General features: G+C 32.1%; 3 protein-coding genes across 6 annotated transcripts; 2 read left to right on the forward strand and 1 right to left on the reverse strand.

The window, feature by feature from the left end:
• Positions 1 to 738, forward strand: LOC117933294 (rust resistance kinase Lr10-like). Its single transcript, XM_034854666.1, has 2 exons — positions 1 to 29; positions 103 to 738. The coding sequence occupies exons 1-2, from the start codon at positions 1 to 3 to the stop codon at positions 617 to 619; spliced, it is 546 nt and encodes a 181-aa protein (XP_034710557.1). The 3' UTR covers positions 620 to 738.
• Positions 576 to 26,320, forward strand: LOC117933855 (rust resistance kinase Lr10-like). 4 transcript variants are annotated; one of them, XM_034855417.1, is made up of 7 exons: positions 576 to 651; positions 1,093 to 1,273; positions 5,889 to 5,992; positions 23,769 to 24,527; positions 24,658 to 24,690; positions 24,797 to 24,826; positions 24,954 to 26,320. In XM_034855417.1, exons 4-7 carry the CDS (start codon positions 23,810 to 23,812, stop codon positions 26,060 to 26,062), a joined length of 1,890 nt encoding a protein of 629 aa, XP_034711308.1. In that variant the 5' UTR covers positions 576 to 651; positions 1,093 to 1,273; positions 5,889 to 5,992; positions 23,769 to 23,809; the 3' UTR covers positions 26,063 to 26,320. The 4 variants fall into 4 exon arrangements, with proteins under 4 accessions (XP_034711308.1, XP_034711305.1, XP_034711306.1 ...); XM_034855414.1 differs by lacking the exons at positions 576 to 651; positions 1,093 to 1,273 and adding an exon at positions 7,673 to 7,773 and having other exon boundaries at positions 5,905 to 5,992; XM_034855415.1 differs by lacking the exons at positions 576 to 651; positions 1,093 to 1,273 and adding an exon at positions 7,681 to 7,773 and having other exon boundaries at positions 5,910 to 5,992.
• Positions 5,990 to 8,681, reverse strand: LOC117933856 (rust resistance kinase Lr10-like). Its single transcript, XM_034855419.1, has 3 exons — positions 7,735 to 8,681; positions 7,352 to 7,375; positions 5,990 to 7,271 (listed from the first exon to the last, which is right to left on the reverse strand). Exons 1-3 carry the CDS (start codon positions 8,438 to 8,440, stop codon positions 6,223 to 6,225), a joined length of 1,779 nt encoding a protein of 592 aa, XP_034711310.1. The 5' UTR covers positions 8,441 to 8,681; the 3' UTR covers positions 5,990 to 6,222.
• Positions 26,321 to 26,621: the final 301 nt, after the last annotated feature.

Genomic DNA, 26,621 nt, shown 5'->3' on the forward strand with positions numbered 1-26,621 from the left:
ATGGCATTGTTTATTTTCACTGTTTCTAGGTTTTGCTTTGTAAATGCAATTGTTTTGGTTTTGTCCTGCTAAAGCTACTTTTTGGCATATGCAACATTGAAGAACAGATGAAGAAAATGAGGAAACGATTATCAATTTCAGTCCAAAGGTTTCAGACTTTGGCCTTGCAAAACTGTATCCAACAGATCATAGCATTGTGTCTGTAACTGCAGCAAGAGGGACAATGGGATATATGGCTCCAGAGTTGGTTTACAAAAACATTGGGGGAGTCTCATACAAAGCTGATGTTTATAGTTTTGGAATGTTGTTGATGGAAATGGCAGGCAGAAGGAAGAATTTGAATGTGTTTGCAGAGCATTCCAGCCAAATGTACTTTCCTTCTTGGGTGTACGACCAGTTCTCTGAAGGAAAGGACATAGAAATGGGAGATGCCACAGAGGAAGAGCAGAAACTTGCAAAGAAGATGATCATAGTGGCCTTATGGTGCATACAGCTGAAGCCGAGTGATCGACCTTCAATGAGCAAAGTGGTAGAGATGCTAGAGGGGAATGTAGAACTCCTGCAAATGCCTCCAAAGCCCTTCTTAACTCCACAAGAGGTGCCAGCTGAGGACCATTGAAATATTTGAACAAATCTTCCATTTCCCTTCAGGTAGTGTTATCCTATGTCTTGTTTCATTCTCTGTATCTCACTTGCCCTTGAAATATTTGAATCAATCTTCCATTTTTCTTCAGGTAAGTTCCAGTTCTTTGCAAATCTATAGAAATATATAGTTGTTGAGCTTGGAGAGATTTAAGTTGTTAGTTTGTTATGCATTTGTTGCCAGCAGTGTCCCTAAGGCTATGTTTGGTTCCCGGAAAATACTAAGGAAAGAAAAAAAAATGCAAAGGAAAATGGTTTTCTTTAGTTTGGATGACATGAAAAAATAGTGAGGAAAATAAGAGAAAAAAAGAAGGGAAAAGGGGGGGAAAATTTTATCAGGCTCTTGTTCACCGAGGCTTCACCTCTAACTTCCTCTTCATCTGTGGCTATGGCTTCTCACCGTCGTCGACCCTTTCAATGGCCACCACTATCACTTCAACCACCTTCCAGTGCTGAAAACCTACCCTTTTCAGGCACCTGAGTTCCCATGGATGAAATGCGTTATTCAAATCAAGTTTCCATGGATGAAATGAATTCTTCAAATCCAGTGAATCTATTCGGATCCATGTCTTCAAATCATGTATGAATTGAACTCCAATCCACCTCATCTTGTGAAAACCCGGAACCCAAGGTAACCGCTCTCTCTTGGGTTCTCTATTTGGGTTTCTATGTTGCTTTCACCTTTCCTGTTTCTTAAATTTCGCCAGAATTTTTCTTGAACATATTACCTATCACATATCCTTGCATCACCCAAATTGGAGTTAGCCATATCAAACATTTGGTATCATCTCTGTGCTTCCATTTGATCTCAGAAACAAGAATTGATTGAAAAAATGGGGATATTACATGTTTGAATAATTGCCTCTAAGAAATAGTGTATGCATATATTCATGACTTGGTTGGGGGGAATGGGTCTGCAGTTGTGTATTGCATATTTATATGTTGTTGGTGCCTTTGAGTGTTTGGTTATTATTTTGTATCATTTATGGTGGCATCAATTTTTGGATGGTTTAACATTGGATTGTTAGAAGTATCAGTTTCTACTCTCCTGATTAGAAATGTTACCATAAAAACAAAATTAAGATGCTTGTTGCGTTACAAACCCAGTAGATTAAATACTAAAATGAACTGAAAATAGTCAATAAATTTGGTAGTGGGCTGAGATGGGACCCTTCCATATATCTTCAAATGTGAAATTAATCACATGACACTAAATGAGAAACTTGACTAGAAGTTGCCATTCATCTGTATTATTGTTATTTTACTGAAATAAAGACAAGTTATTCTCTTGATTGTGAAAATTGTTTTTGCACTGCTGTTTTATTGTCCAAAGCTTTTGATAAATGCTTAGATATGCTGTATTCTGTCAATTTCAATTGCCTTTTATTGTCAAGCCTTTCTGGTATCTAGGGATAAGCCTGTCCTGTCTTTTGGTTTGTGTGGGGCTTGAAGGTGGGATATGCTGTAATTGGGGTTGTGTTTTCAAATGCGATGAGTTGCAATTGCTCTTGAAGTTGTCACTATTGATTTGATGACACATCCCTAGTTCAACACAACAACTTCAAGTATCAGAATCATACAGAAATACCCAACATTTGGATTGGAGCAATAACAGTAATTTCTATTATCAAAATGATCAAGATCGACCCCTTTACCTGATAGATTGATCTTGCCTCACCAAAGATAAAGTCAATGCTTCCTTGGATGTAACACTGGTTAAAGTAGTGTGTTCCAGACAAATCCATGAGGGTGTCCTGTGCCCCTAAGGCCTGACATTGTAGAACATGGCTTTATCACCGTTTATACTCAGTGCCACTGCTTGCATTCTAGGCACTCTAGGCCTTGCATCCATTGCTTTCATTGATTTCTCTAATTATCTACGTTTTTGCGGCTACCGAACAGAGCACAAAGTTCAGTTTGATTGCCTCAGGTGCTTAAGGTGGTTTTGTATAAATAGCATCATGGGGTTGTGGAGTGGCACTCTGTATAGTTGCTAATTTCCGGGGTGTTAGATTAATAATATGACTTCTTGGGAATGTTTCTGTTACTTAAAGAAACCTTTTGTTGATTTTGAAAATCTCCTTTGATTTTTGTAGCCGTTTTTGGTTGATGGCATAGAGATCACAATAAATAATTACAATTTTCTGGCCATTTTTCTGATCTATTGTTCTGTATCATGAAATTGAAAGTTTGGTAATAAAAACGTTTTTCCAATTTGTAGCACTGAAAACTTAAAGTTGTAGAAAAGGTAAAGTCGTGGAAGTTTGTGACTGAAATGTGATGGTTTAAATTTTAGCCTGCGTGGGTTGCAATGGAAATTTCAATGGCTAAATGTAACTAGTTTCTGCAACATGTTTTCAACACGCTAGGCATGAAAATTTGTTAATATTTTTTTTTTCTCAATTTTATTAGTCCAAATAGTCTAACTATAGATGGAAAATGAATAATACAGATAGTGGTGTGTATCACTAAATACAGTTAGAGGAAGGGTTGAATGAGACTGATATCTTTCTACCAATCTACTCCAAGAGTTCAATTTTTGTTTCCTTGAAATTTTTTTAATTATTCAACAAATTGATAACCATCTAAAATAAATTGTTGATTTTATTTTTCTTCTATTTTTCCTTTACTTTTTTTTGTGGTTAACCAAACAAAAGAAAATGTATTTTTTTTTCCCTTGAATTTTCCATGGATAACGAAGCAAGTGAAAAAAATTTATATTCATTTCCTTAGCTTTTTCTTTCCTTCCATTTTTCCTCCCAATTTTCTTTCTCTCGCATTTTCCGGGAACCAAACATAGCCTAAATGATGGCTTTTCTTGCCTTGAGTGATCCTGATAACTCTTGAGCCTTTGGCAAAATGGAGAATTCAAAAGGCTTTGATGTCGTTTGGTGTTGTGATTTGAAAATAGTTTTAAACAAGAAGTGAAATAGGGAATAAGTAAAAAGTTGTTTTCACTTGTTTTGAAAAATAAAAGGAAAATGTTAAATTTTCAAATATGATTTTACTTTGAGTTACATATGTTTTTCTAAATTTTTTTAAATTTCTTTGAAAATTTTCATTAAATAAATAAATTTCAAATTAGACTACACTTGGTACATTAAATTTATTAATTTATAAAAATAATTTTAAACTCAAAAACCGATTTAATTAGTACTAGAAATCATGAAATTCAATAAAATTATAAAGTCATGAATCAAAATTCATTTTGAATGACTTAGAGCTTATTTGATCATGTGATTTAAAAACAATTTTTTGTTTTTAAAAACAGAAAATTGTTTTTAAATTTTTTTAACACCATCGGGTTGTTATTCTCTGATTTTTTTTTTTTTAAAAAAAAGTAAAGTAAAATAAAAAATAATTTTTAGAGAATAAGTAAGAGTTGTTTTCACTCATTTCTAAAAGCAAAAGGAAAACATAGGCCTATTTGGTCATGTTTTCGAAACTTATTTTTAAAAATTGTTTTTAAGTTAAAAATAAGAAATAAAAAAAAGTTTTTAAAAACATGACCAAACGGGGCATTGGTTTCTTCTTTACATATAATCATATTGTTGTAAATTTTTTTTAGTAGGTAGATAAACTCCCAATCAAGCAAGACCAAATGCATGAGATTCATTAACAAGTTTGGTAATTTTAAAAAATAACTTGAAAATAAAATAATATTCCAATTAATACAAGAAATTTATGAATAAAATTTGATATATAATAATTTTATTGTTTCTCTTGTACATGTAATCATATTTTCCAATTTGTTTGTTTGTTTTTTTTTAAGAAACAAATAAACTTCAAATTAAGCAAAATGTAATGCATTGGATTCATTAAAAAGTCTTATAATTTTTTAAATAATTTGAAATTAAAATAGTAATCCAATTGAGACAAGAAATTTATGAATAAAAATTGGATTACAAGGACTATTATTTATTTTCTGTATATAATTATATTTTTATAATTTTTTTCACCAAAAAAATGAGTTTCAAATGATGTGATTTTTTGTATAGAATTTCTTAATAAGTTTAATAATTTTTAAAAATAATTTAAAATTTAAATTTTGGTCCCATTAATTGAAGATTAAAATCAAATCATTTCAGAATATTTTGGTAAGTATTAAATGTGCATATGTAATGAAAAAATAAACTCATTTCCATATTAAAAAAGTTAAACTTTATTTGATTTTAAATTCATTTGAAATGAAATATTAATAACAATGATTATTTTTAAATAATTATTATTTATTATCAACAAAAAAAATCAATTATGCTTTTACAAAGATGAATATTTTTTTAAAAAAAAAATTATAATATATGATATTTATTATAATATCTCTCTTCATATTTTACTAAAAAACTATTTATTTGAATTAAAAAATATTTTCAGTTTTAATAGACTTGAATTAAAATTAATTAATAATATATAAATTGAATTTATTATGTTTTTACAAAAATCAAAATTTAAAAATTATTTTTATAAACAACTTATTTAAACATGGATTTTTTTTTTTAAAAAAAAGTGTTTTTTTTTATAAAAAAGAAAAAAAAAACATGTCAAACACCCTTATTTTATGAAATACTAAGTTCCCATTTGATAATTATTTTTATAAACAATTTTTTTTTCTAAAATAAAAAAATAGTGTTTTTAGAAAACATTTTTCTATTCTGAAAAACACAAATATAGTGCTTTCAGAAAATATTTTTTAATTATTTTCACTTGTTTATTTAAATCAATTTTAAAAATAATTATATAAATATGGAGAAAAATTAAAAGTTATTTTCAAAACATATTTAAAAATATAGAACTCATATTAAAAACATTTCAAGTTAACTTTTACTTTACAAAACATTTAGAGAACAGTTTTTAATAACGGTTACTAAAGCTTATTTTTGAAAACATTTTCTCAACATAACTTGGAAAACTGTTTTTTGTTCTTGATTTTTAAAAACAAGCATAACAAAACATGAAAACAGTTTTTAAAACCAAACATATCAAACCTTAGACAAAGAAAGTCATAGGCTACACAGTAATCACCTGTCACAATGGTTGATTTTTGCTTAGCATTTCTTCTGTTCCAGTTAATCCGACAATCTTTTTACTTTTCATTGTTTCTTCTCCTCCAAGAAAAAATTTCTGCCCTCGCATTCTGCTTTACTGATTATTCTTCTTCTTCATTTGTCAATACCACAAGCTTTTGATTTACATCTTCTCTTTTGACGCTGAGTAGAAATGGCATTGTTTGTTGTCCCTGTTTCCAGGGCTTCTGTCTTGCTAAAGCTACAGAGGACGAAACCGAGGAAGGCAAATGCGGCATTACATAACAGAGAGAAGGAAATGCCGGGAAACAAACAGATTTTTACAGGTATTGGAACTAAAATGGCCAAAATCATGCATTTTTTGATAATTCTTTCTGGTTTTCACTTGCTATGGAGCCCTAGAAAGTGCTCTGTTGTACAAACATTGGTTGGCTAGCAATGATTGAAAGAAAGGTTACATTGATAAAATTTACAACCTGATTGGTATTTTTCTCTATTATTCTGAGATAACTGTCAACTCTTGTTGAAAAGGTCTTCCAAGGCTGCTGCCATTTGTTCATGTTGGGCTTGTGGAGGCAAAGGGATTAGGGGGCATGGTTAAACTGTCTCCTTCTCCTTCCAGCATTTGAACCACAGCTTTCATGGGAGGACGATCCATAGGGTACCATTGAATGCACCAAAGTCCCACAATTGTTAATTGCTTTGCTATTTTATCATCTCCCTCTTTTTCAATCCGGATATGCAACTCTTCTCCCTGATCCAAATGATTATATGCCCATTCTGGGAAATATAATTGGCTGGTGTTGTCCACTGTAACATCAGTATTCTTCCTTCCGCCTACCATTTCAAGCAACAGCATCCCAAAACTAAAAACATCTGACTTGTAGGACACATGCCCAAAATTTCTAGATAATACTTCTGGGGCAATATAGCCCATGGTCCCTCGAGCAGCCGTCATAGAAACTGTACTTAGCTCCTTGGAACACAATTTTGCCAGACCAAAATCAGATATCTTTGGGTTGAGGTGATGATCTAGAAGAATATTATGAGGCTTGATATCAAAATGAAGGATTCTCTGATCACAACCTTGGTGAAGATACTCAATTCCTTTGGCTATGCCCAGAGCAATATCTTGAAGCTTCTTCCAACCAAGTGAACGGTTCTTAATGGTGGTTGAAAATATGAACTTCTCCAGGGATTCATTTGGTAAGAACTCATAAATAAGTGCTCGACTAAATCCATCGGCACAAAAGCCGACCAAGCGAACAACATTGACATGGTGGATTCTGCCCATTGTTCTCACTTCATTGATGAATTCTTCCCCATTTCCCTTGGAATTGCTAAGAATCTTTACTGCAACAAGAACTTCATTGGAAAGCTTTCCTTTGTACACAGTTCCATAGCCTCCTTGGCCCAATTTATCCTGAAATTGATTTGTTATCTTCTTAATATCAGCGAAAGAGTATCTAGAGGGCTTGAGAGCTCTGTAATCTTCCAAAAACTTTTCAATCTTTATTTGATTCTCTCTTTGTAATTTATTTGTGCAATGAACACGGTAGAATATAATGACTACCAGCACAAGAAGAAAGGAACCAACCATAGGACCTACAAAAAAAAAAAAGGTTAGGGACCCCTGTTCCCTAATCCCAGGGAGCAAAAGAAGCATGAACCAATGAAAACTTTACCTGTAATCACTAGCTTTGTCACACCTGTAGAAAGGTGAAAAAACAAACAAAGGTTTTTAGCATGTTATACTTTGGACATTAATAAAAATGATTATACTTTATGTCTCAAGAATTCCTAGTGACTTGTAGAGCAAAAAACAATATCGTCTATTCTGATCTTTATTATATATGTACCATTGTGATTTTGGACACAAGAAAGTAACCTGCCTGATTTAAAGCCTCCATGAATTCCATTTCTACAACCTTGGATCTTATAATGACACTGAATCTTTCAAAATTGTTTTCATTCTAAATTAACTAACTAACTTCACAAAATGTCAGGAATGCAGGTAATCGTGTAAAGGATATGAGGACATTCGATATTTGTTATCTGACTGCTGTACCTTGAGCTTTTTTGCTGATGATGAAACATTCAGTTTCAGGTTCTGTGCTATTACTCTTCAGTCTGCATCTTTTACCATCTGCTTCACAGTTTCTGCATATTGGTTTAGACCAATTCAGATAAAAATGCTCAAATATATCATTAGGGACTGATGAAATGTTATACATCTTGCTGCAAGATAATAGGTCATAGTTGTCATAGTCATGGAAGAGGGTATAGTAGGAATCAACAACATAAACTTGGTAGCCAGGGACACTTGAGCAAGGGATTTGTCGCATGAATCCTCTGTCAGCTGGTAAGGAACAATTGAGCAAGGTTATGTCCTGTAGTAGGCTGTGGTCATGTTTGACTTTGAACTGGAAGGGAGAGGCTGATAAATTAAGGTCTGAAAGCTGTTTGGGAAGGCAATCAGCAGGATCATGGACCTGAATTTCCTGAGATTTGTAATTGATTTTCTTCACCAACAGCTTCACTGAATTTGGTAGCTCTATCATAGTCTGATGCTTTTCTGTGCAAGATAACTGAAACCCAGGATACCCACAGTGGTCTGGCTGGCTATCTTTAAGCCAGAAAGGGAACCGGATGGCTGGACCATGGTGACTGCACCTTGATATCACACACTCATTGGCAGTGGCTCCAACTTCTGCAAAGATTGTTACAAACAAGAAGCAAATAAAAGAGAGAAGCATTTTCAAGAAATTGCTCATGGCTCAAGAGTCCTGACACTGCTCCTGAGGCCCTTTATATGCTTTTTAGCTCTTCTGCACACAACTGAGGAAGAAGTTTATTATTTAGAAAGGAACAGAGTTAGAAAAAAAGAATCACAGAAGGTATGAAATTTAAAGCATGAAATACTCTCTAAGCATGTCAAAAGCAAATTACTAGATGATAAGTAATCCTACCTGCCTGCCATATGATGCTAACCTAACAATGCTTTTGGGTCAAATTGATTGCTAGCTTAATATGATATGAGAACCTTGTTTGGGAGGTCATGAGTTCAAATCTCACTGCCAAAGAAGGCAGTGTTACAGCTTATACCGTGATATGCATCATTGGATTATTACCTAAGACCTTAAAGCTTTTGAGTCAAATTGGAGCTCAATTAACATTTCCAAATAATCATCTAAACTCCTGTGAATTCAAAGGCCAATGAAAGAGGAAGAAACTAGAAACTCATTAGGTGGCTGGTGATGTTTGGTTGGGAGGAGTTGTCATCTGGGGATTGGATGTGAATATAGTTTTGGAAGATAGTCTGCATTGGGTGATCAATGCAGATTGGACTGAGGAATGAACCTTGCAATTACTATATTTATGAGTTATGCATTGTGTGTCATGTAATGGCTGGCTCCTTTCCGTCAAATAAGAAAAATTGGAGCTGACTTTTGACTTCTTAGTTCAAAGTTTCATGTCATATTCTTAGAAAATTTTAGTTGACCAAGTCAAATGAAATGTTTTCATTAATATATTAAACAGGTAATTTTTTTTTCTCTGGTTTTATGTTGCTAATTATTACAAACATGATGGGGTCTATTAACAAGCTTCTTACTTGTTTGCATCAAGTATTCTATATATTATAGATTCTTAGTTTATTATTGATTTGAAGATCTTCAAGGCCTGCTTGCATCAATGGGCTGCACTAAGAAGACAAAGCAAGAAGGAAGGAGAAAAACTTATTTTTGAATATTTGTGGTTTAGTTCAATTCCATGACTAAATAATTGGCCTTGTTTATTGGGTTTTAAAGTCTTGGTCAAGCATTTTTATTAAAAGACTTTCAAATATATTTTTACTTGATATCCTTGAATTGTTAGTATGATTGTAAACTCCATTTCATTTTTTTCTTTAAAAAATTGGGCAAATCATAAAAAATGGTAGGCCATGTGTGATAATTCTTTTTAAGGATCACCATGTTTACAGGTTCATGTTAGTCCTCAATTAATGATTTAAAAGTTGACAATTTCGTAATTCTAATTAAACCCTCTTTTGTCTTTTCCTCTTATTCCCATCCAACTTTACTTTTTTATTTTATTTTATTTTATTTATAATTTTTTTACTCATTTTTGTTATTAGGTATTAATATTATTGTTTATATATTAGTAGAATTATTCATGTTATTATTAATATCATTCTTATTAATATTATTTATTATTTTTATAATTATTATGGACTTTATTATTCATATTTTTAATATTATAGTAAAAATAATATTATTATATTTTTATTATTAGTACTACAAAGAAACCCTAGAAGATAATTTATATTTTTTTTAATTCTTAAGGCTTGTAAGATTTATTAAAAAATTATTTATTTATTTATTTATTAGTCTTTTATGCTTTATATGCTACATTAAGACTAATTAAATTATTATTGACACCCCCATTAATATTATTATTTATGATATTAGTTTTATATAATTAATAAAACTAATATTATATCCAAGTTATAGATATGACAAAAATGCATTGATCTTACAATATTAATATTTTAAATATATAATATATTAAGACATAACCTAATTTTATTTTAAACAAACGCCTGTGAATAGTTGCTCTATACTCTTTCAAAATTTTCTAAATGGCTTCAAAATGTAAGCACAACAATTATATATTGAACTTAAAACATAAATACGCTAAAAGTATAATGCATTATGACAAGCCTTAATTTTACTTTTTAATAATTATAAAAACAAATATTTTTATTGTAATATTTTCTTAATAGTTCTATTACAAAATTAAACATTTTAAAATTGATGAAATCTATATAATAAAAATTATAATAGCTTTATATTTTTAATTATCAAAATGAATCAATAATTTGTAAATTTAATATATTATTATTATTATTATTATTATTATCTTGGATAAGTTATTGATAATATTTTTAAAATAATAATTAATAAAATTGTAATTTATAACTTATGTTTATATTATATATATGGATTGGTATTAATATTATTATTATTTGATAGGTTAATAATAATAATAATAATAATAATAATAATAATAATACTAATAATAATAATAATAATAATAATAATTAGAAAAGAAAAAGAGAAAATAGAGAAAAGATAAGGTAGGGATATGCTTGATTTTAAAGTGGAAAGTGCCAGAGTATACTTAACTTTTTGTATTTTGAGGCATGTGGAAGACTTATCAAAGTTGATGACCCTTTTGGGACATTATCACCTATAACTTATCCTATATGGAAATTTTCCCTAAAATGTTTTACTAATGGGTTTAAAGTCCCTCCTCAAAGCACACGAGGATATTTATGAACTATTTGAATGAAAATTGGAGCTAAAATCAACTATAAGAGCGACTTAGTTTAGTGGAATATATAGTTAGAAGATAAATCTAATCCAACTATCTCTTTACTTATAAGACAAAACTCATTTCTTTGTATAATGGGATGCAAAAATTGCATATAAATAGGCTCTTTTTAGTTAAAATTGTGTTCCATGATCATATCACAAATTAAGTTAAATAAGAAGTAAAAATTTCTAAATTAATTTTTTTATTAAAATGATTTCTTAATTGTGAAGTAAATTAATCTTACATATTTTTGTATCTAAAATTTTTTTTACTTTTATTTTTATTAAAATAGGTGGAGATGTTTAATAATTCTCCTTATCAAATCCTAGTCCTAACCCTAATTCTAATCATAATTATTTCTCATTTCTTTTCTTTCATTTTCTTCCATTCTATTATATTTAAATACTTAAATTAAATCATTAGCTCAATTTATCAGATTCATCTTAAGGATCACGTGAAAAACTTTTAAACCACTTAGTGAATCCACTCATTCATTATTCATGATTGATTGATTAATGTAAAGATAACAATACTGTTTATATGTAATTTAGAGACTCTCACCCAGTATACATATCAATTGCTATTAGAAAATAAATAAATAAATAAGCATAAAAACAAATTAATTAAAAACTAAAAAAATTTATTTGTACTTTTATACTATTAAAACAAATTTCTTACTTGTCAATTAAAATTACATATTTACATATAAATAAAAGGTTCCCTTTCCAATTGCATGTTTTTAGTCAAGACTTTTGTTGTCTTTGATAGGGTGGAAAATTCATTGCAATCCTAATTTTTTTCAACAATTGTGTGGAAAAATGGTTGCATTCCTAATTCTTGTAAACAATTATATGCAAAAGTCAACTTTGTAATTAACCCATTTAAAGCCTTCGCCTAACTTGAAATCATCTTAAAAAACTTGTCCTGTAGCTTCACATGCATTCATGACTTCGATAGGTAGTGTTAATTTCCTGCTTGACCCGTTTTAAAGTCTTTGCCAACTTCAAATCATCTTAAAAGACTTGCCTCATAGTTTTACATGCATTTATGACTTTGATAGAATGCATGGCTTTGATATGTGGTACCAACTCAAAATACCAAAATACACTGAAATAATCACTCATGCTTGACCCATTTTAAAGTCTTTGCCCAACTTGAAATCATCCTAAAAAACTTGTTCCACAGTTTTCACTTACATTCATAACTTTGATAGGTATTGTCGACTTTCAAATGACCAAAATAATTGCTCCTACTTCACCTATTTTAAAGTCTTTGCCAACTTCAAATCATCTTAAAAGACTTGCCTCATAGTTTTACATGCATTTATGACTTTGATAGAATGCATGACTTTGATATGTGGTACCAACTCAAAATATCAAAAACCACTGAAATAATCACTTGTGCTTGACCCATTTTAAAGTCTTTGCCCAACTTAAAAACATCCTAAAAACCTTGTTCCATAGTTTTCACTTACATTCATAACTTTGATAGGTATTGTCGACTTTCAAATGACCAAAATAATTGCTCCTGCTTCACATATTTTAAAGTCTTTGCCCAACCTTAAATTATCTTTAAAAAACTTGTGCCATACTTTTCACATGTGTTTTTTTACTTTGATAAGCCATTCCAACTTTGTGCTTAACCCATTTTAAAGTCTTTTCCCAACTTGAAATCATCATAAAAAACTTGTTCCATAGTTCTCCCATGCAGTCATGAATTTCATAGGTAGTGTCGACTTCTGAAATAGAAAAATGACTCGACCCATTTTAAAGTTTTTGCCTAACTTGAAATCATCTTAAAAAACTTGTCCCGTAGTTTCACATGCATTCATGACTTCGATAGGTAGTGTTAACTTCCCGCTTGACCCGTTTTAAAGTCTTTGCCAACTTCAAATCATCTTAAAAGACTTGTCTCATAGTTTTACATGCATTTATGACTTTGATAGAATGGATGACTTTGATATGTGGTACCAACTCAAAATACCAAAACCACTGAAATAATTACTCGTGCTTGACCCATTTTAAAGTCTTTGCCCAACTTGAAATCATCCTAAAAAACTTGTTCCATAGTTTTCACTTACATTCATAACTTTGATAGGTATTGTCGACATTCAAATGACAAAAATAATTGCTCCTGTTTCACCTATTTTAAAGTCTTTGCCCAACCTTAAATTATCTTTAAAAAACTTGTGTCATACTTTTCACATGTGTTTTTTTTTTACTTTGATAGGCCATTCCAACTTTGTGCTTAGCCCATTTTAAAGTCTTTTCCTAACTTGAAATCATCATAAAAACTTGTTCCATAGTTCTCCCATGCAGTCATGAATTTCATAGGTAGTGTCGACTTCTGAAATAGAAAAATGACTCGACCCATTTTAAAGTTTTTGCCTAACTTGAAATCATCTTAAAAAACTTGTCCCGTAGTTTCACATGCATTCATGACTTTGATAGGTAGTGTTACCTTCCTGCTTGACCCGTTTTAAAGTCTTTGCCAACTTCAAATCATCTTAAAAGACTTGCCTCGTAGTTTTACATGCATTTATGACTTTGATAGAATGCATGACTTTGATATGTGGTACCAACTCAAAATACCAAAAACCATTGAAATAATCACTCGTGCTTGACCCATTTTAAAGTCTTTGCCCAACTTGAAATCATCCTAAAAAACTTGTTCCATAGTTTTCACTTACATTCATAACTTTGATAGGTATTGTCGACTTTCAAATGACAAAAATAATTGCTCCTGCTTCACCTATTTTAAAGTCTTTGCCCAATCTTAAATTATCTTTAAAAAACTTGTGCCATACTTTTCACATGTGTTTTTTTTTACTTTGATAGGCCATTCCAACTTTGTGCTTAACCCATTTTAAAGTCTTTTCCCAACTTGAAATCATCATAAAAAACTTGTTCCATAGTTCTCCCATGTAGTCATGAATTTCATAGGTAGTGTCGACTTCTGAAATAGAAAAATGACTCGACCCATTTTAAAGTTTTTGCCTAACTTGAAATCATCTTAAAAAACTTGTCCCATAGTTTCACATGCATTCATGACTTCGATAGGTAGTGTTAACTTCCTGCTTGACCCGTTTTAAAGTCTTTGCCAACTTCAAATCATCTTAAAAGACTTGTCTCATAGTTTTACATGCATTTATGACTTTGATAGAATGGATGACTTTGATATGTGGTACCAACTCAAAATACCAAAAACCACTGAAATAATTACTCGTGCTTGACCCATTTTAAAGTCTTTGCCCAACTTGAAATCATCCTAAAAAACTTGTTCCATAGTTTTCACTTACATTCATAACTTTGATAGGTATTGTCGACATTCAAATGACAAAAATAATTGCTCCTGCTTCACCTATTTTAAAGTCTTTGCCCAACCTTAAATTATCTTTAAAAAACTTGTGTCATACTTTTCACATGTGTTTTTTTTACTTTGATAGGCCATTCCAACTTTGTGCTTCACCCATTTTAAAGTCTTTTCCTAACTTGAAATCATCATAAAAACTTGTTCCATAGTTCTCCCATGCAGTCATGAATTTCATAGGTAGTGTCGACTTCTGAAATAGAAAAATGACTCGACCCATTTTAAAGTTTTTGCCTAACTTGAAATCATCTTAAAAAACTTGTCCCGTAGTTTCACATGCATTCATGACTTTGATAGGTAGTGTTACCTTCCTGCTTGACCCGTTTTAAAGTCTTTGCCAACTTCAAATCATCTTAAAAGACTTGCCTCGTAGTTTTACATGCATTTATGACTTTGATAGAATGCATGACTTTGATATGTGGTACCAACTCAAAATACCAAAAACCATTGAAATAATCACTCGTGCTTGACCCATTTTAAAGTCTTTGCCCAACTTGAAATCATCCTAAAAAACTTGTTCCATAGTTTTCACTTACATTCATAACTTTGATAGGTATTGTCGACTTTCAAATGACCAAAATAATTGCTCCTGCTTCACCTATTTTAAAGTCTTTGCCCAACCTTAAATTATCTTTAAAAAACTTGTGTCATACTTTTCACATGTGTTTTTTTACTTTGATAGGCCATTCCAACTTTGTGCTTCACCCATTTTAAAGTCTTTTCCTAACTTGAAATCATCATAAAAACTTGTTCCATAGTTCTCCCATGCAGTCATGAATTTCATAGGTAGTGTCGACTTCTGAAATAGAAAAATGACTCGACCCATTTTAAAGTTTTTGCCTAACTTGAAATCATCTTAAAAAACTTGTCCCGTAGTTTCACATGCATTCATGACTTTGATAGGTAGTGTTACCTTCCTGCTTGACCCGTTTTAAAGTCTTTGCCAACTTCAAATCATCTTAAAAGACTTGCCTCGTAGTTTTACATGCATTTATGACTTTGATAGAATGCATGACTTTGATATGTGGTACCAACTCAAAATACCAAAAACCATTGAAATAATCACTCGTGCTTGACCCATTTTAAAGTCTTTGCCCAACTTGAAATCATCCTAAAAAACTTGTTCCATAGTTTTCACTTACATTCATAACTTTGATAGGTATTGTCGACTTTCAAATGACCAAAATAATTGCTCCTGCTTCACCTATTTTAAAGTCTTTGCCCAACCTTAAATTATCTTTAAAAAACTTGTGTCATACTTTTCACATGTGTTTTTTTACTTTGATAGGCCATTCCAACTTTGTGCTTCACCCATTTTAAAGTCTTTTCCTAACTTGAAATCATCATAAAAACTTGTTCCATAGTTCTCCCATGCAGTCATGAATTTCATAGGTAGTGTCGACTTCTGAAATAGAAAAATGACTCGACCCATTTTAAAGTTTTTGCCTAACTTGAAATCATCTTAAAAAACTTGTCCCGTAGTTTCACATGCATTCATGACTTCGATAGGTAGTGTTAACTTCCTTCTTGACCCGTTTTAAAGTCTTTGCCAACTTCAAATCATCTTAAAAGACTTGCCTCATAGTTTTACATGCATTTATGACTTTGATAGAATGCATGACTTTGATATGTGGTATCAACTCAAAATACCAAAAACCACTGAAATAATTACTCGTGCTTGACCCATTTTAAAGTCTTTGCCCAACTTAAAATCATCCTAAAAAACTTTTTCCATAGTTTTCACTTACATCCATAACTTTGATAGGTATTGTCGACTTTCAAATGACCAAAATAATTGCTCCTGCTTCACTTATTTTAAAGTCTTTGCCCAACTTTAAATTATCTTTAAAAAACTTGTGCCATACTTTTCACATGTGTTTTTTACTTTGATAGGCCATTCCAACTTTGTGCTTCACCCATTTTAAAGTCTTTTCCCAACTTGAAATCATCTTAAAAAACTTGTTCCATGGTTCTCCCATGCAGTCATGAATTTCATAGGTAGTGTCAACTTCTGAAATAGAAAAATGACTCGACCCATTTTAAATTTTTTGCCTAACTTGAAATCATCTTAAAAAACTTGTCCCGTAGTTTCACATGCATTCATGACTTCGATAGGTAGTGTTAACTTTCTGCTTGACCCATTTTAAATTCTTTGCCAACTTCAAATCATCTTAAAAGATTTGCCTCATAGTTTTACATGCATTTATGACTTTGATAGAATGCATGACTTTGATATGTGGTACCAACTCAAAATACCAAACACCACTGAAATAATTACTCATGCTTGACCCATTTTAAAGTCTTTGCCCAACTTAAAATCATCCTAAAAAACTTTTTCCATAGTTTTCACTTACATCCATAACTTTGATAGGTATTGTCGACTTTCAAATGACCAAAATAATTGCTCCTGCTTCACCTATTTTAAAGTCTTTGCCCAACCTTAAATTATCTTTAAAAAACTTGTGTCATACTTTTCACATGTGTTTGTTTTACTTTGTTAGGCCATTCCAACTTTGTGCTTCACCCATTTTAAAGTCTTTTCCCAACTTGAAATCATCTTAAAAAACTTGTTCCATAGTTCTCCCATGCAGTCATGAATTTCATAGGTAGTGTCGACTTCTGAAATAGAAAAATGACTCGACCCATTTTAAAGTTTTTGCCTAACTTGAAATCATCTTAAAAAACTTGTCCCGTAGTTTCACATGCATTCATGACTTCGATAGGTAGTGTTAACATCCTGCTTGACCCGTTTTAAAGTCTTTGCCAACTTCAAATCATCTTAAAAGACTTGTCTCATAGGTTTACATGCATTTATGACTTTGATATGTGATACCAACTCAAAATACCAAAAACCACTGAAATAATTACTCGTGCTTGACCCATTTTAAAGTCTTTGCCCAACTTGAAATCATCCTAAAAAACTTGTTCCATAGTTTTCACTTACATTCATAACTTTGATAGGTGTTGTCGACTTTCAAATGACCAAAATAATTGCTCCTGCTTCACCTATTTTAAAGTCTTTGCCCAACCTTAAATTATATTTAAAAGACTTGTGCCATACTTTTCACATGTGTTTTTTACTTTGATAGGCCATGCCAACTTTGTGCTTAGCCCATTTTAAAGTCTTTTCCCAACTTGAAATCATTTTAAAAAACTTGTTCCATAGTTCTCCCATGCAGTCATGAATTTCATAGGTAGTGTTGACTTCTGAAATAGAAAAATGACTCGACCCATTTTAAAGTTTTTGCCTAACTTGAAATCATCTTAAAAAACTTGTCCCGTAGTTTCACATGCATTCATGACTTCGATAGGTAGTGTTAGCTTCCTGCTTGACCCATTTTAAAGTCTTTGCCAACTTCAAATCATCTTAAAAGACTTGTCTCATAGTTTTACATGCATTTATGACTTTGATAGAATGCATGACTTTGATATGTGGTACCAACTCAAAATACCAAAAACCACTGAAATAATTACTCGTGCTTGACCCATTTTAAAGTCTTTGACCAACTTGAAATCATCCTAAAAAACTTGTTCCATAGTTTTCACTTACATTCATAACTTTGATAGGTATTGTCGACTTTCAAATGACAAAAATAATTGCTCCTGCTTCACCTATTTTAAAGTCTTTGCCCAATCTTAAATTATCTTTAGAAAACTTGTGTCATACTTTTCACTTGTGTTTTTTTACTTTGATAGGCCATGCTAACTTTGTGATTAGCCCATTTTAAAGTCTTTTCCCAACTTGAAATCATTTTAAAAAAATTGTTCCATAGTTCTCCCATGGAGTCATGAATTTCATAGGTAGTGTCGACTTTTGAAATAGAAAAATGACTCGACCCATTTTAAAGTTTTTGCCTAACTTGAAATCATCTTAAAAAACGTGTCCCGTAGTTTCACATGCATTCATGACTTCGATAGGTAGTGTTAACTTCCTGCTTGACCCGTTTTAAAGTCTTTGCCAACTTCAAATCATCTTAAAAGACTTGTCTCATAGTTTTACATGCATTTATGACTTTGATAGAATGCATGACTTTGATATGTGGTACCAACTCAAAATACCAAAAACCATCAAAATAATTGAGTATGATTAACCCATTTTAAAGTCTTTGGCCAACTTGAAGTAGTTTTCACATACATTCATGACTTTGATAGGTAGTGTCAACTTTCAAATAATAAGAATAACCTAAATAATTGCTCTTGCTTCACCCATTTTAAAGTCTTTGCCTAACTTGAAATCATCTTTAAAAAACTTGTCTCATAGTTTCACATGTATTTGTTGCTTTGATAGGCCATGTCAACTTTGTGTTTAACCCATTTTAAATTCTTTTCTCAAATTGAAATCATCTTAAAAAAACTTGTTCTATAGTTCTCAGATGCAGTCATGAATTTCATGGGTAGTGTCTACTTTTGAAATCGAAAAACTACTCAACCCTTTTTAAAGTCTTTGCCTAACTTGAAATCATCTTAAAAAATTTGTCCCATAGTTTCATATGCATTCATGACTTTGATGGGTAGTGTCAACTTTGTGCTTGACCCATTTTAATGTTTTTGCCCAACTTGAAATCATCTTAAAAAACTTATCCTATAGTTTTGCATGCATTCATAACTTTGATAGGTAGTGTTAACTTCTTGCTTGACCCATTTTAAAGTCTTGTGCCAACTTCAAATTATCTTAAAAGACTTGTCTCATAGTTTTACATGCATTTATGACTTTGATAGAATGCATGAATTTGATATGTGGTAGCAACTCAAAATCCCAAAAACCACTTAAATAATTGCTCATGCTTGACCCATTTTAAAGTTTTGCCCAACTTGAAATCATCTTAAAAAACTTGTCTCATAGTTTTCACTCGCGTTTATGACTTTGATAGGTAGTGTCGGCTTCCAAATAAAAAAATAAAAAAAAACAGCCAAAATAATTGCTCTTGCTTGACCCATTTTGAAGTCTTTGCCTAACCTGAAATCACCTTAAAAACTTATCCCATAGTTTCACATGTACTTTTGACTTTGATAGGCACTGTTGTCAAGTTCATGCTTGACCCATTTTAAAGTCTTTGCCTAAGTACTTAAAATCATCTTAAAAAACTTGTCCAATAGTTCTCACATATATTTATGAATTTAATAATTAGTGTCAATTTCTGAATAAGAAAAACAATCAAAATAATTGTTTGTGCTCGACCTATTTTAAAGTCTTCGCCAAACTTGAAATCATCTTTAAAAAACTTGTCCCATTGTTTCACATGCATTCATTACTTTGATAGGTAATGTCAATTTCATGCTTGACCCATTTTAAAGTCTTTACCCAACTTGAAATCATATTAAAAATAACTTGTTCCATAGTTTTCACATGCATTCATGACTTTGATAGGTAGGGTCAACTTTCAAATAACAAAAATGACCAAAATAATTGCTCATGCTTGACCCATTTAAAAATCTTTTCCTAACTTGAAATCATCTTAAAAAACTTGTCCCATAGTTTCATACGTATTTATGACTTTGATAAGTAATGTAAAGGACATGCTTGACCCATTTTAAAGTTTGTGCCCAACTTGAAATCATCTTAAAAAACTTGTCCAATAGTTTTCACATGCAACATGACTTTTCGAGGCAGTGTTGACTTCCAAATAACAAAAACGACCAAAAATAATTGCTCATGCTTGACCCATTTTAAAGTCTTTGCCTAACTTGAAATCATCTTAAAAAACTTGTCCAATAGTTTTCACATGCAACATGACTTTTCTAGGCAGTGTTGACTTCCAAATAACAAAAACGACCAAAATAATTGCTCATGCTTGACCCATTTTAAAGTCTTTGCCTAACTTGAAATCATCTTAAAAAACTTGTCCAATAGTTTTGCATGCATTTATGACTTTGATAAGTAGTATCAAGTTCAAAATACCAAAAAACAACCAAAATAATACTCATGCTTGACTCATTTTAAAGTCTTTGCCCAACTTAAAGTCATCTTTGTTTGGTTGTGAAGCCTTTATTAGTCTTATGGCACTATGCAAAGGCTATTGGGGAATCGAGCTCAACTTGTTAACATTTTCTTTTTATTTGTTGAAGGATGACTTTTCCTCTATAGTTGTTATATTTAACCCTCTTATAATTTAGGATTCCGTGTGAAAGTTTAGAAGAGAAGGAGATTATTCACTATTGTAACCTTTTTACCTTCTTTTGATTGGTGGATTATTGAGTGTTAGTGCACTCCTTGTTAGTGCACTCCGTAGAAGTAGGGATCATATTGATCATCGACCCATACTAAAATCTCATATGTTTTTCTTTATTACTACTCATGTGTGTGGTTGTGTTAAGAATCTTAAAAAAAAACTTGACTCATAGTTTCACATGCATTCATGACTTCAATAGGTAGTGTAATGATGCTACTTATCTCCTTGAATTTTCTTTTGGAAAACCTATTCTAGAGGAGATAAGAAACTTATTGAATTTCAATCTGACCTCACCTTTAGACATGTCAATCACCTAAAGCCCGCACTCCATAAAAAGCTCCAAATGTTTGTTATTATTACTTTATTTATTTATTTTCTAGTTTTTATTAGATATTTTAAATAATTATTCATAGTTCTTTATTTTAATTAAATGATAAAATAATAAAAAGAAAAGAAAAATGAAATAAATGTCCACACTTGTATAATTATCTAGATATTTGTTTGCATTGAGACATTGATTCAACTAAACATTTTAGTCATTAGAATTTATTATTTTAATTGTATTATTCTAAAAAGAGAATCTATTGATTTCATTTTGAAAACCTAAAAGTTTTAATAAGCCCTTTTGTCTTTCTCAACTCCATAAATTTTATCTCATGCTATCTTTTTCATATAGTAGCAAAAGAATTGTAATTGAATTACACAAAGGAAACAAACTATATGTCCTACATACGAGTCTAATAAGAAAAAACTTTATAGTTGGATGCCCATTGACTTCCTCTTTAAAGATGATTCTACCTTTCTAATTGGCACACAAGAGTCTTCACTTAAAAATATTATATTCAATTGGATTAACATAAGATTTAGTGAATACACCAGAGTTATGATGAACAAAACAAATTTAGACCATGTCAAAAGTCATAATAGGATTTAAGGAATATATGAGATTTAAAAATATGTAATCATGACTTTAAACATATCTATGGTCAATCTACTAGCTATACATAATTAAGCCTTTACTACTTGTAATAGTACCACATCAACACCATTTTTAGGGTCTCATTATCTTGGATCATACTACCAAGGAGCTCATTCCTGGCCATCCATCAAGGCCACAATGGAGCATAATTTACCACTTCAGAATGTACGACATAGCCTAGTATCAGAACCCACAATGCCAATGTATGATCCCATCCCTTACTACATAAGTGGTGTAAAGTTTCATATCAAAGCAAAATAAAACACCTCATTGATATATGTGTTAAGTATGATACCTGTTCTATATAAATCTCTAAAACTTTAACAATTAATTTAAAATTTAACAAAGTATGTGATTACATTATTGTACATATATGCAAGGTATTAAATAATAAGATCATCAAGCAAAATGGTATTGAGATTGTTAAATGATAAATGAAGATCATCAAGCAACCTCAACCATCCAATTTCTTGAGTGATGGAACCAGAAAGCTTGTTCTTAAAAAGAGGCAAAATGGTTAAATTTCTCAAGTTATGTATGGAAAAAAGGACCGGGCCAATGAGATTATTAGTTGACAATGCAAGAATATTAAGAGATTACAACAATCCAATTTCTTAAGGAATGGAACTAGAAAGCTCATTCTCAAAAAGATGCAAAGTGGCTAAGTTCCTCAAGTTTCCTATAGGTGGAAGGATTGGACCAATGAGATTGTTATCCGACAAATTAAGAACATTAAGAGATCTCAACAATCCAATTTTTTGAGGGATGGAACTAGAAAACTCATTCTCAAAAAGATGCAAAGTATCTAAGTTCCTCAAGTTTCCTATAGGTGGAGGAATCAGACTAATGAGATTGTTAGTCGACAAATCAAGAACATTAAAAGATCTCAACAATCCAATTTCTTGAGAGATGGTTCTATAGAGGTAGTTGTTACAAAGATTAAGAGTACGAAGGTTGGGGAGTGATGTGAACTTGAGATTGTAGAGTGTAGCACTCAAACTGAAATTGTTAAGGTATAAATTGGAGATACTTCCCGACTCGTGACAAGTCAATCTAAACTAATGATGGCAAGAATTGCATCTAGACTAAGAAAAGAGGAAAGATTGGGTTTGATTGTCAAGACTAGCCTTCCATTTTAGAAAAGCAAGTGCTTCCTAATATTGTTCAATATTCAAAAGAGAAGTGGTAGGTGTAGAAATAGATGTAAAAGTGACATGGAATGATGGAATTGAATACATAGGGAAAAGGAGAAATATGAAGAAGCAAGTAATGATGATGAGTTGGGGGAGTGAGGAATAGGATGAAGGATATTCACGGGCCATTGTTGAATTGGTAGAAATGAAGTTATTAGGGGGTTTAGTTGGAGTGAAGGATGAAAAGGACACACTTATTTCTAGACTTAAATGTGATGCATCCAACATTTCCATTAGTTGGTGTTGACATCCAACTACATCTTTATCATCTATAATTTTTTTTTTTTTTTAAAAAAAACCCTTAGGCATTTTACATATCCAAATCACACCTCTGACTCTAATATTAAGAAAATATGTTTGTCTTTTAGTAGCATTATTATTTCGTATAAAATTACTTCTATTTTAATATTTTTGTGTTATATGTAGAAAGAGGAAGGGAGAGGAAAAGAAAAAAAACACACTTCTATACCGCCAGAAGAACTGTGGAGCATCGTTCTTGGGGAGCTTCCCTGACCTATTGATTGGCTTCTACTTTACAGCATGAAACAACAGGTACTGGCTTTTTCAGCAGCATCCAAACATTTACTTTAAACATTTGTGAATGTTCCTCTGGAAGAGGTTATAGGTTATGAGAGCAAGGAAAGGAGCTAGCAAGTTCCCATCCTCTTTAATTGATAGACACTGATATTGTTGGGTTGTGTCTTAAGTTCAATCTGAGCCATCTTGAAAATCTTGTATTGCCAACATTGGAGAAGAATGGCCTTTGATCCATCCCAGGGGAGTCCCAAATTTATCTGGGCTAGTTGACATGCCTAGGATCAATCCTACCAAGAAACTTGTTTCTGATGAATATTATGTTTCAAGTAACTCTAAATACTTTTGATACTAAGTGATCAAACAGTTTAGCAGGCAATAGCTATGTTAATGAGTGTTGCTTTCGTTGAGCAATAATTTTATACGCGTGATGATGGTGCAGCCTGTTTCACGATAAATTATAATTGATTTTACCTTGCAGAAACTGGTTATTTGGTAAAAGAGGGGGGAAGCAAATAAAGGATGATCTCTAATTCTCTAGGCATGTCGAGGAGGCTGTTCTTTTCAAGTTTCACAACCCTGTTTCTACTCGTCTTAATTCCTGTGACATGCAAAGCCAAAATAAATCATCATCATTGCCATTCTTCTTGTGGGGATGAACTTAACATAAGCTATCCTTTTCGACTGAAAAGTGATCCAAAGAGCTGTGGGCTCCTTAAGTTTGAGCTGGCTTGTAAGAATAATCGCACAATCTTACAATTACATTCTGCAATATATTATGTAGAAGAAATCAATTATAATCTCTCCTTGATAAGGGTTGTTGATGCTAGCCTACAGAAAGATGACTGCTCTTTTTTGCCTCTTCATTCTTTGACGCATCGAAACTTCAGCAGTAGAGATATGTATTGGCTTTCTCATAGGAACAGACCAATAAGTTTTATCTACTGTGCAGCTCGACAAAATTTTACTCCCTATGCGGATACAGAATTTTGCAGTAAAAACCATTCTTCGAATCTTCTTTTAACTTCATCACAACAACGAAAAGTTGTAGTAAACAACCCCATTAGGGTGTCAGATATGGAGGACTCTTGCAGCATAAGCATGGTTGTTTGGGTTTCATCTCATGGACTGAAGACCAGGAATACTTCTTTTTCAGTACATGAGTGGCTGCTTCATGGTACTGAGCTTTCATGGTCTCACAATTGCTACCTTGAGCTCCTGCGTTCTCTGATACCATGTGGTAAGATGAAGCTAGCCTTGATATGAGACTGTTTCTTCTTTGCTTTTACAATTATTTGTAACTTTCATATCTAGCTTTTTGATTCAACTCCTGTACTATTCTGACACTGTTCATTGCTTGGACACTGTAGATTTTCTGTGTTTATTTTATTCCACTACAATAGGTCAGACTCCTTTCTCCATCTCGAAGTGCTTCCTTCTTTCATAAGGCTACTATGTACAGTTCCAATGTTATTCCCCTTGATTTTGTTTTCTTGTTATTTTGAACAGGAACTTTGTATCATGGAAGCTTTCTTATCGGTAAGAAGTTGGGTTGGTTTTATTGATGAAACTATTACCAAAAGGATTACTACTATGAACGGAAAAATGATGATGTGTGGAATAATTAAAGCTTCCTGCTGATTTTTTCTGTAATGTTCCTCTCCAGGATGGATCGTTGCAGCCAGAAACCTCCTTGCAATTCCATTTGTGTTGATATTCTTGATCTACAAATGGAGAAGAAGGAACCTATCCATGTATGCTGCCATTGAGGAGTTCATTCAAACTCACAATAATCTAATGCCAATCAGGTACTCTTACTCAAACATTAAGAAGATGACAAAAGGTTTCAGTGAAAAATTGGGTGAAGGAGGCTATGGTTCAGTATACAAAGGAAAGCTTCGAAGCGGCCATCTTGTGGCAGTAAAGATGATGAATATCTCTAAAGCTAATGGGCAAGATTTTATCAATGAAGTTGCTACAATTGGAAGGATTCATCATGTCAATGTGGTGCAACTGATTGGATTTTGTGCTGAGGGATCAAAACGCGCTCTTGTGTATGACTTCATGCCTAATGGGTCACTGGACAAGTACATATTTCCTCAGCAAGAAGATAGAATCTCCTTAAGCTATAGGAAGATGTATGAGATTTCTCTAGGAGTGGCTCATGGGATTGAATACTTACATCGGGGTTGTGATATACAAATCCTACATTTTGATATCAAGCCTCACAACATTCTGCTTGACCAGAATTTCACTCCAAAGATTTCAGACTTCGGCCTTGCAAAGTCATATCCAACAGATCATAACACTGTGTCCTTAACTGCAGCAAGAGGGACAATGGGATATATGGCCCCAGAGTTGTTCTACAAAAACATTGGGGGTGTCTCATACAAAGCTGATGTTTATAGTTATGGGATGTTATTGATGGAAATGGCAAGCAGGAGGAAGAATTTGAATGTGTTTGCAGAGAGTTTAAGCCAAATTTACTTTCCTACCTGGGTGTACGATCAACTCACTGAAGGGAAGGACATAGAAATGGAAGATACCTCAGAGGAAGAGCAGAAACTCGCAAAGAAGATGATCACGGTAGCCTTATGGTGCATACAGTTGAAGCCTAGTGACCGTCCTTCGATGAACAAAGTTGTGGAGATGCTTGAGGAAAATGTAGAACTCCTGCAAATGCCTCCAAAGCCCTTCTTAACTCCACGGGAGGTGCCAGCTGAGGATGATGGCAACACCACAAACCCAACAGAAATATCAATCAATATCAGATGAAGGTTGGGGAAAACTAGCATTTGTACTCGAAACAAGTCTGCTAGTCCTCTCAATCCCCCCAACCCACATATGGTTTTTTCTTCTTTTTTTTTTTAAATGTAATGATCCAGAAACCTTTGAGTTGTGTTGTTATGGTCGTCTTTTCTCTGCTTGATGCTCTGATACTGATTTCAAGTTGGCATAATTAACAATATTTATCAGCTTGTAAGGTAGATAGAGTTATAGCAATGAAGTAGTAAAGTTACTTTTGTTGTTGCAGGCATTCCTAGAGGAATTAAAAATATCATCTTATTTATTTATTTATTCTTTATTTTTCCTACTTTACAAATTCATTCTTGATAAATGCATCCATTTTATTTTATTTTATTTTTTATTTTGGAAAAAGTCAAATTTGATTCACTATGAAAATATATAAAAAAAGAATCTCAAATATTTTAAATCAATATTATCTTCATGTATTTAAAAATAATTTGAAATATATGTGTTTTTTTAATGAGTCATCCAATTATTCCCAAAAATATCCTTTTACTTCATGTCATATAACTAGACTTCTTAATGT

Source organism: Vitis riparia, chromosome 16 (genome assembly GCF_004353265.1).
Source record: "Vitis riparia cultivar Riparia Gloire de Montpellier isolate 1030 chromosome 16, EGFV_Vit.rip_1.0, whole genome shotgun sequence".
Taxonomy (NCBI): domain Eukaryota; kingdom Viridiplantae; phylum Streptophyta; class Magnoliopsida; order Vitales; family Vitaceae; genus Vitis; species Vitis riparia.

What these genes read in the sequence shown, in the direction of transcription:
- LOC117933855 (XM_034855417.1), top strand. Translation starts at nt 23,810, where the DNA reads ATGATCTCTAATTCTCTAGGCATGTCGAGGAGGCTGTTCTTTTCAAGT. An exon ending in ATTTTATTCCACTACAATAG is followed by an intron (nt 24,691 to 24,796) that starts GTCAGACTCCTT and finishes TATTTTGAACAG; the next exon opens with GAACTTTGTATCATGGAAGC. An exon ending in TCATGGAAGCTTTCTTATCG is followed by an intron (nt 24,827 to 24,953) that starts GTAAGAAGTTGG and finishes GTTCCTCTCCAG; the next exon opens with GATGGATCGTTGCAGCCAGA.
- LOC117933294 (XM_034854666.1), top strand. Translation starts at nt 1, where the DNA reads ATGGCATTGTTTATTTTCACTGTTTCTAG. An exon ending in TTTATTTTCACTGTTTCTAG is followed by an intron (nt 30 to 102) that starts GTTTTGCTTTGT and finishes GCAACATTGAAG; the next exon opens with AACAGATGAAGAAAATGAGG.
- LOC117933856 (XM_034855419.1), bottom strand. Translation starts at nt 8,440, where the DNA reads ATGAGCAATTTCTTGAAAATGCTTCTCTCTTTTATTTGCTTCTTGTTT. An exon ending in CATCAGCAAAAAAGCTCAAG is followed by an intron (nt 7,376 to 7,734) that starts GTACAGCAGTCA and finishes ACCTTTCTACAG; the next exon opens with GTGTGACAAAGCTAGTGATT. An exon ending in GACAAAGCTAGTGATTACAG is followed by an intron (nt 7,272 to 7,351) that starts GTAAAGTTTTCA and finishes TTTTTTTTGTAG; the next exon opens with GTCCTATGGTTGGTTCCTTT.